This window comes from Sander lucioperca, chromosome 12 (assembly GCF_008315115.2).
Source record: "Sander lucioperca isolate FBNREF2018 chromosome 12, SLUC_FBN_1.2, whole genome shotgun sequence".
NCBI lineage: Eukaryota > Metazoa > Chordata > Actinopteri > Perciformes > Percidae > Sander > Sander lucioperca.
Genome location: NC_050184.1, coordinates 29,681,907 through 29,691,882, shown reverse-complemented (window position 1 = coordinate 29,691,882; position 9,976 = coordinate 29,681,907). Strand labels below are relative to the sequence as shown.

Here is a 9,976-nt window from a genome sequence, read left to right as displayed (position 1 = left end):
GTAAATGTTTGATTAAACTAAACGGTAGTGTTTGTGCAGTCGTGTTGAAATATTCTAAAGAAGTGCTGCATGTGTATGCACTCACATCACTCGCCTTCAAAAAGGCCTTCTTTGAAATAGAATTGCAGCTTTAGCAACCTGCTCCCAACCTGTACTCTAACTTGGGTTGTTGAAGTTAAAAAATAGTTAATCCATAAGGTGCTATTGTTTGAAAACTTACATAAGCTTTTTTTAGTCAGTTGGATCTTTACAGTCATTCAGCAGCTAATCGTACGTTTACTGTGCTACCTTAATACATGTTGTGTGCCTTGCTGTTTTAACATTCAACCTGTGCAAATGTCAAGCAAGTGCTGCTCCCTCTGGCAGTTTGGTTCTGTGGCTGGACAGCCATTGACAGACACAATAGACCCTGATAGATGGTGAGGCACCTTGGATCACCTGATTTTGACCAGTTAACCTCCAGGCTACCATTTAATCATTAGGTACATCTACTGGCCATGCTCGGCCTCGTTCAGGTTTTACTTTTGAACTACAGTTACTGTTCTATCACTCTTATCATCTTGAAAGTATTTTGACTGCTCACTGACACCAGAAACCAATGCACTGGTCTTGATTTGGCCATGTTGCAAATTCAAACATAGCAGCACAGTGTCTGTGTCGTTCTGCGGTGCTTCACTGTGTGGAGGGAAGCTACTGAATGCAGAAACCTGGCTGTCTTTTGAAGAATAATATTGAGCAAGAGCACGTTATGTCAATAATGCATTTAATAATGCAGTAGTGTCTTGTTTCATGCTTTTAATATGAAAATTAAAATGATTTTTATTTGAATTGCTATCCATAAAAGGCCCCTGTAAATCCATAAGTCTGACCAAGCCCCTGTTGAATGCACGATTTCCCTAATACAGTGCAAATGCATAAAGATTCACAGCACATTGGGTAAAACTGCTGCATGGCAGTGGGCAAAAACTTATTTCCACTTAAAATGCAATCACATCACTTGCGAATGCAAACAGATTGCAATTTGCTAGATTCAAACGTTAACAACAAAACTAACAGTGGACTACATGGCATGGCATGTGTTTTTTGGAACTAGTAGATGTTAAAAAGAAGAAAACACAATATGGTGTTCAAAACTGTGTAAAATCATGACTTCAGATCTACCGTATTGAGGTTTTTCTAAGCCTGGAAATTGAAATTGTTTCTGCAGAAACATGACACAAAGCCCAAAACGTCAGTTTTCAGTGATAATTTAATCATACAAACATTCTTCAAACACACAGGAAAAAAAAGCTTTCATCTGTTTGCACTTCCTCACTCTCATAAATGTGCTGTTGTAAGAGTCTTTATGCCAACTGATTCATTCTGCAATCTGGCCAGTGGAAACCTCAGAGAGATACTACACTAAGAACAACATACACTTGATGAATTGGCATTGACAGCAGATAACTTTGACAGCAGGGAGAAACATTTATCGTTAACATTTTTGCACAGCGAACGCACAGAGATCCGCATGACATGTTGAAGTATTGGCTGGTATTGTCATGCTGTCAAAGCTCAGTAACCCCGGGGCTTACAGTTAGTGCCTCAATAACAAAGGGTGTTTACCTGACGAGGGGGTCTTACACACTGTCTGTGGCTGATAAGATAAAATCACATTGAGTTGACAAACCCTTCAGGACTTAACTGTACTTGTGGAGGAGAAAGGTACACACGGGCCTTGTGATGGAGGTTGCATTACTCAGTGCATAGATCAGCCGGTTAGTGCAAGTAAATGTGCAGTAACAATTCTGCGAGACAACGTCAGTCTGTCACTTCATGGTAATGTCACTGGTGCAGGTAAGTTTGCATCTGAAATGATCAAACAAATGTTCAAATGTGTTTAAGAAGCTCATCGATGATTAGTGACAACATTTTGTAGACTCTAATGTGGAACATCATAAGCATTTTTTTAACAATAGACCAAATAGATATTCAGAACAATAACTACACTCATAAAACTGCTAGTTCAATGCAAATATACAACGTCGAATCTTTGGGTAAATTAATATGTTTCCAAAAACATTATCTTTTTCTACATTCATCAAATACATTCAACTTAATATGATAAAACAGACAGCTTTAAAATTACAATTCAGAGCAGGGTGACAAAGAACAATTCTGTTTTTTTATAATATGTCATAATGTTTTTACTGCTGTTCATATGGCTTGAATTCAATGTCTTATGTCATAGTGTGCATTAATCATGTTGTTGTGTTGTTTAATTTTAATTCAAGCATGTAAAACTAAACTAAATCTTAGCTTCAGATAACAGGAAATATCTAATACTGCATTATTACTAATAATGAATACTCTGCTAATATTATTCTAATATTTCATAGATGTTTATATGTAAAAGTACCAGCAATGTGTGGGGGTAGAAAAAACCCTTCATCATGTTTGACTACAGAAGGTATAATAAAATTGTTGGCTCCAGATTCTAGCTTAAGAGAAAAAATGTTTCTGTACAATGATGAAGACTTAACAAATCATAGGAGCTATACTGTAAATAAGAGTTCTGTTTCTCAGTGTTGATTTTATCTTCTCTAATCTTGTTTGTAATGTAATGGCTGACTCCCTCCAGTGGACAAAATTGCATCGCATTTAAAATAGTAGGTAAACGATTGCCCATACTGCACAGGCCATGTTGAATGAGCCTCAGATATATTTCTGAAGGATGTGGCTGTTCCCCTTTCTCTTAAAAAAAAAGCGTATATTAAAAAATTAAGATAAAAAGTAAACAATGATATCCAATAGTTTGTTTCAGATATGCCCATATTTAGCAGAAACTGGAGAATCAGTTGGCAAAATAAATGGCTTTTCCTCCAAAGTCTCTCTTTCAGGTTGCACAATGCACACACACACACACACACACACATATACACACAATTCACAAATACACACTCCTGTTCATTTGCACTCTGACAACTAAAAAAAAATCTGAAAAAAAGAGAGACTCAAATCACACAAAAGACTCATAGCACTCGTTTTTAACTTAGCATTCACACGTGCATACAGTGGGTTGTGGGATGTTGGTTGAGCTGCACGTCGGGAGCATTGGCCTCTGGTTTCTCAAAGTGTAGCTGGACTTTGCATAAAGTGTTTTTGAATCTCCACACTCTGGACCAGCTACTTATTGGTGTGACAGACTCCAGAGGTTTGGTGCTGCTTCACTGTGATAAGTCCCATGATTTAAGAGTGCCCAAAAGGATAGGGCTCCTGTATACCCTGGAAGGAAGAGAAATGATTTAAAAAAAAGACAGACAGACAGTAGGGCTGCAAGATATGTAGGAAATTTGGCTAAATGAGACCAAAAAAAAAAAGGCTTAAGTGTACAATTCCACTGTCTGAAAAGTGAGTGGGCTCAAACGGCTGCCTCCCTGTCCCTGCCTTCAGCTGCTATAGGACTCAGCCAACATGGGGCGAACGCTTTTACTGGGTGAGCTAGAGGCCGCCCCACGCCTATGCATTTTTAAGGAACTTTCCAGACCTGCCATTCTCCACCTGTCCACCAGATGTCTTCGAACTTCCAAAACCATCCTTACCTGCTGTTCCAGCAATCTGTACCCGTTCTCCTGTTCCTCTGCCTGATATCTGCTACCTGTGTTTTGACCTGCTGCCTGCCTCACCCCCCTGGATTTGTTTTCCTTCTCATGTCTGACTGTAAGCTTGATAAATGTAAACACTGGTTTAGTAAAGTTCTTGTTCTTTGATCTGTTGTGCCTTAGTGTACATTTGCGGTCTCAATCCCATTGCCTTGTACATACATTTGTGACACATCTAAAGCTGGTCTCAACTATATTTGTATATTTTTATGCATTGCTAGCAGGTTTGGTTTGTGACCAAATTTCTGCAAAATGACAACCTGAGCTGTGCTTTGTGTTTAGTGCTAACTGGCAAATGTTTGTAAGCTTAAAAGGCTAAATTGACAGATTTTTGCATCTAGCTCAAATCACCACTGTTTTCCAAGTACCACCTCAAAACCTCTAGTGTGGCTGTAGACTATTCTTGTTGAAAGCTAAGTTTAAAATATTAAATGGGAGTAATGAACTGCTCTGGAGCTTTATTTTAATGTGGTAGCAACCCAATGTATCTAATACTGCAGCCCTGAGCAATGTTTTCTGTGTAAAGGTATACTGAAATTACTTGAATAGTATGATGATTTCAGCTGAATAGAAACTTAGATTAGATATTTATCCAATCTATGATTGGGGCTTACTTTCAACTCGCACAGTGAACTTGAGAAATATTTTACACTTAACTTTGTATTTATAGATTAGATGTAACATGTTTATTTTTTTTATTATGGAAAGCTTACAGGTTTTGAAGTTGTTTGATCGTTATGTCACTGATGATGGAAATTTGAAGAAATTTACCCCAACCATGATTCACTAGTATGGAGAATCAGGGAGATTCTCCATACTAGTGAATCATGGTTGGTTGCCCTTTGATGTCTCTTACCTGGTTATAAGCGACTACTGATAGATTGCTTTGTAGACTGTTTGCTACAATATCCACAGAGTTGTGTGAAAGTCCATTCTGCTCTTGCTGCAGCTGGTTAGGGCTTCCCTGCCAGTGTTCCTCTGCGACTCTGTGACCGCTGGCATCGTGGAGGCTGTTGTTGTTGCTGTTGGGGCACTTGCTCTTCTCTGGCGAGGCGAAGGGGTTGTAATCTCCTTCCAGGCTGCGGTGAGGCTGAGTGTTAAACTCCGCTTGAAAAGAGGAAAGCTGCTGTGTGACGCCAAGGAGGCCTCCAACCTCCACACTCAGGATCACCCAAATGACATCTGTCAAAAGAAACAAATAATATGTTATAATATACAAAGCCACTACCAGGGTTTCCCCCCATTGTATTTCAAGCCTGGCCTAAGCCACTAGGAATTATTTTGTAATGTATTTTTAAGACATTTTGTAAACTACAGTTACAGTGGGGCGGCTCGGTTGGAAAGGTAGACGTAATCATATTTTCAAATCTCCAGTCAGCTTTTAGCACTGACTTAGTAAGATAAGAAAGACTTTATTAATCCCACACTGGGGATTGGGGCCCTATGGAATCTTTCTTCTAACTTTTTTAAATCCTCAATTTTGCATTGAATCAGTCTGTGACTGGCCCCAGCCGGGCCCTCGTCGGAAAAAAAGACCCTTGCCACCGGGCTAAACAACCAGGTGGCTACGTACAAAAAGATTATATTACCAGTCTGAAAATTCCAAATAGCCTCTGAAACATGTAAAATAAAATTAAGCTAGACCACAAACCCACAGTATCCTCAAAGATTCAAAGTGCTCCAGGTCAGCAATTCTTTTCTCTTGTAAGGCCATAAGGAGACTGATGGTGTTAAGTGAGGAATTATCATTATGAACACCTAAATGAAACATTAAGGCCACGTATAATTTTTAATAGAGTAGCTCTGCTGCTTAATTTGTAACTAGGCAAGTCTTGAGGGACTTCCTGTTGGATCCATCATCCTACACGTTGAACTTGCAGGAGGACATAAATCAATTTAATTAGTGACTCTTAATTTAATTTGTGTGTGTGCTGATAGAATGGCCATTTAATCTTTTAATAGTTTTCACTGAAGGAAAAGCATACAAAATTATCTAGGACTTTATCTTCAGTAACGACACAAGTACTACAGTACTCGGCTGTATATTTGCGTGTCGGCAGCTCAGTTCAAATCATGATTAAAGGTCCCATGACATGGTGCTGTTTGGATGCTTTTATATAGACCTTAGTGGTCCCCTAATACTGTATCTGAAGTCTCTTTCCCAAAATTCTGCTTTGGTGCAGAATTACAGCCACTAGAGCCAGTCCCACAATGAGCTTTCCTTAGGATGTGCCATTTCTGTGTCTGAAGCTATTGAGGAGGAGAGGGGGGGGGGCCTTAACCAACTGCCACTTTGCTCGTTTGAAAGCCATGATGTCTGTCTCCCATGGGCGGGCCAAATTCTCTGGGCGGGCAAAGCAGAGAAAGGGGAGGTAACCTTGCTCCTTGTGACCTCATAAGGAGCAGATTCCAGATCGGCCCATCTGAGCTTTCGTTTTCTCAAAGGCAGAGCAGGATACCCAGGGCTCGGTTTACACCTCTCGCCATTTCTAGCCACTGGGGGACCATAGGCAGGCTGGGGGAACGCATATTAATGTTAAAAAACCTCATAAAGTGAAATTTTCATGCCATGGGACCTTTTAATTTTATTAAACTGCTGATTATTCTCTATAAAAAGTCTTAAAAAGCCCAAGGTGACCTCGTTTGTCTTTCTTTTCTCACCTCCATAGTAAAGTCCGGTGGCTGTGCACATTCTCCACTGGCCCTGGTACATGCCAGGAGACGCAGGGCTATGCATCTGCACACTAACATCAGCCATTTCCTGAGGGTCTAGAGGCCGCACCATCACCATGTTTACATGCCCAAACTGATCTCCTCCGACATACTTCAGACAAACCCCGGGAGGCCATGACTCTGCACCTGGAAGACACGCAGAAAATGATGCTGAACTCGGCATGACATGTCAGTGTTATTATTTTTCATTTACATCTGGTGTCAGCTCTGTGATTCATCTTATTATTATTATTCCAGCAGACGTACCTGTGTTCTGTACTCTCCAGGTCTTTGTGAAAGGAGTGTCTGGTGGAACTGATTCGCCCTCACCAATCGTCACATCGCTCACAAAGGACATGCACGGTGCACTGATGTTGGGACTCTCAAAGTCATAGTAGGCTCCGATGGCTGCTTGTAAATTCCTGCGACAAAAGAAGGCCGAAATCCAGGTGATCAGTACAAACATATATTGGAGAATAATGTGATTTGTGTAGGGGAAACCCCATGATTCAACAGCAGTTTGCACAGATATGACATTTATATGGGGCTGAGGTCCTGTCCCATTTACTAGCTGGCTTCCCGTCCACTAATAACCTGAGGTTTATTTCAACATTTTCATCAATATAGAATAACAGTTTTTTGTAAGTATTAAATAACATCATATCTTGGGTTGCAACTAAGGATAATTTCATTATTTATTGATCTGCTGATTATTGTTTTAATTAAGTAATCATGTCAAACAGTGAAAAATGCCTGTCACAATTTCCTCAAGCCAAGGGTGACTTCTTCAAACTGCTTGTTTTGTCCAACCAACTAAAACCCAAATATATTCAAACTACAATCACATTTACTCTTACTTTGTTTATTGTTATGCACCAAAATTGCTTGTATGTGAAAACCTACTTGGCAATACACCTGATTCTTATTCTGACATATGACAAACGATATACCAATTAATATACTGTATATATCAATTAATTGTTTCAGCCCTAAACATATCCCATGAGTCATATTGGTATATTGTACCAATGCTAAAAAAAAAAAGAATCAATCAAGAATCAATCAAAAATCCTACTACTAAGGGCCTGGGAGTAAATCTGGGTCTCTGACAAAACATGAAATTCATTCTACAAGAGATTGTGATCTTTTTTGTCCTACTATATATACACAGTATAACATCCGTTTGTGTTTTTTGACTGTGCATATACCGTATATTGCCGAACAACTGAGATGTCTGCAGACCAGACAGTTTGCGAATAGGTGCTTCCCGTGACATGCTGGTCATCCATAAACCAGCAGTTTTTATTTTTAGAAAGCCCGTTGCAGAGGAGTTATTACACGGCATCACGTGTTGCTACTACAGCCCGCACTGCCCACAGACACCCTGTTATGTTCCACAGATCTGCATTGGCTTAACACTGCATAAGCGCAGAAAGATTTATTTAAGGGAAGAATTCAATATGACCTTTCTGTACCTAACCTATTACCGTTTCATTTTCTAAATAGTCACCGGAAGTCGCATTTTAAAGCTCCAGAAATGCAATGCAACTGCAGTTTGAAGTATTCACTACGTAAAACATACATATTAATACATTTTGTCCAGGCACGGTGAGGTAAAGATAAGGTTCGCCAGGCTTGCACAACTAGCTAGCTACTGTGTGAGCTTTGAGCAACACACGCGTCGGAAGGTTGCGTAATAAACGTTATCGATCCCAGCTGTGGTTGTCGTCAAGGAATGAGACATAACGTCAACGTTTAATCATCTTGGCTGTCTAACACAATAGGCAGTTAATAGACTGAATAATTTGTTATAAACGTTTAATTATCCGTTCAGTTCGGTGACTGCTAACGTTACCTGGTAGCTAGTAGGCAACGTAGCTTTGCATGAAAGTGGTGACCAACCTAACGTAGAACTCCCTTTAGCAGCCTGAACATTTAGCTACCTAACAACATAGTTTAATGTATTTCACTCAAATGTCACACCCGCTTCCATGCGAACTCGTGTGTTAACTACAATTTATTTATCTTATAAACATTTTTTATCACAATAGCCGCTTAGCTACCCTCCACTGTATTCCTGACTGTCAATCAAAAGTCGGAGACACGGTGACTCAGCTAACGCTAGTTACGTTACTACAACGTCGTTATCTGTCATTGTACCCACGTTTACATACTTAACGTAAACGCTATAACTCTGGCACAATGAAGGATAACACTTCCTATGATTTACCAATTAAATACATTTGTACGGTGGGTAGAAAGCTAGCTAGTGTGCAGTGTCTATTATATAACATTCACCACACAGCAGGCCAGACGAGTCCTCGAGCTCACCAGTTGGTCATGTCCAGAAAGAAGGCGCATCCGGCGGGGTTTAGCTGAAACCCAAGGAGCCTCTGGAATTCCGATATTAGGATATCTTTGTCTGTTGTACCCATGCAGCTAAATTTCTGCATGAGCTCCTGGTCCAGGTCCAGGTCCAGTTCCATGCTCTCCATCTCAGATTCGCCCGGACAGAGACTGGGCTTCGCTCCTAATTTAGTCCGAGGCCTCGACTTGTCATAACAAACTCAACAACAGGGCCGAGTGCGCATGTCACATGATTGTGTTTTGTGCCTCAACCTATGAGCCACAGGCCTGGTGTAGAAAAGAAAACATTGACCTACTTCAAATAATATTCATACTAATGTGTAGTTATAAATTAAAGCAATGATTATGTTTAATTAACTGCAAGCCTAAACCAATTCAACGTTATATATCAATAATAACATCAAATCATATCAAGGGTATTGTGAAAATGGGTGAAAACAAAGGGTATTGTAACCATAAAAGATGGTATTTGCCATTGGCCCCCATAAAATGTTGTGTTAATTGTTTCTTTAGTAATATTATATTTCTACACAGGTAAATGAGCAGTGGGATAGGTATAGCTTGTTCTATACATGGTGTTTACATGGTCAGATTAACCTGTTTTGGGGCTGGGGGCAAAAAGTTGCTGTTGGGCCCCTGTTGCCATCCAGGTTTCCATCAAGCACAGTGCACACAACACACTAAAGATGGCAGTACTCTTATACTGGAATAACTACAACTTCCAAAGCATGGAACTCTCCAGTCGCCTCTCCTTTAGCTCAGCAAAATGTATGCTGAATTGTCTATTTCACAAATATTAGTTGTGCTTTATGTGGTTGACGTTGGAAGGTGACTCTGCTAACCTCCTGCTGACTCTAGCCTGGGTTTAAGTTTAAACATCAGAGTAAAAGGTGGAGAAGATGAGCTCAGGCTAGCAAGACCATCTCTGTGGACATCTCATGACTGAGGTGCTTATTACATTACATGTCATTTAGCTGACTTATGACCAAAGTGACTTACAAATTGCTATATGTCAGAGGTCGCACACCTCTGGAGCACACTAGGGGTTAAGTGTCTTGCTCAGGGACACACTGGTTGATGTGTCACAGTGGGAATCAAACCCAGGTCTCCCACACCAAAGGCATGTGTCATATCCACTGCGCCATCACCACCCCATTATTAGGATGCCATTCAACCGGGTGACTCTTTTTCTGTATGCCGATCTGACGGCCACATTCTGCTTTATGATGAATCATGCACAAGCTGAAGGAACTGAT

General features: G+C 40.2%; 1 protein-coding gene across 2 annotated transcripts; it reads right to left on the bottom strand.

Annotated features, from left to right (window-relative positions):
* Nucleotides 1-1,231: 1,231 nt before the first annotated feature.
* Nucleotides 1,232-8,945, bottom strand: LOC116062110 (protein ILRUN-like). 2 transcript variants are annotated; one of them, XM_031316657.2, is made up of 5 exons: nucleotides 8,685-8,945; nucleotides 6,621-6,775; nucleotides 6,303-6,500; nucleotides 4,498-4,823; nucleotides 1,232-3,264 (listed from the first exon to the last, which is right to left on the bottom strand). In XM_031316657.2, the coding sequence occupies exons 1-5, from the start codon at nucleotides 8,846-8,848 to the stop codon at nucleotides 3,229-3,231; spliced, it is 879 nt and encodes a 292-aa protein (XP_031172517.1). In that variant the 5' UTR covers nucleotides 8,849-8,945; the 3' UTR covers nucleotides 1,232-3,228. The 2 variants fall into 2 exon arrangements, with proteins under 2 accessions (XP_031172517.1, XP_031172516.1); XM_031316656.2 differs by lacking the exon at nucleotides 1,232-3,264 and adding an exon at nucleotides 3,944-4,442 and having other exon boundaries at nucleotides 4,474-4,823.
* Nucleotides 8,946-9,976: the final 1,031 nt, after the last annotated feature.

Coding starts and splice junctions, on each gene's coding strand:
- LOC116062110 (XM_031316656.2), bottom strand. CDS start 8,848: ATGGAGAGCATGGAACTGGACCTGGACCTGGACCAGGAGCTCATGCAG. Junction 6,501..6,620: donor CTGGAGAGTACAGAACACAG/GTACGTCTGCTG, acceptor CGTGTCTTCCAG/GTGCAGAGTCATGGCCTCCC. Junction 4,824..6,302: donor CACCGGACTTTACTATGGAG/GTGAGAAAAGAA, acceptor TTCTTTTGACAG/ATGTCATTTGGGTGATCCTG.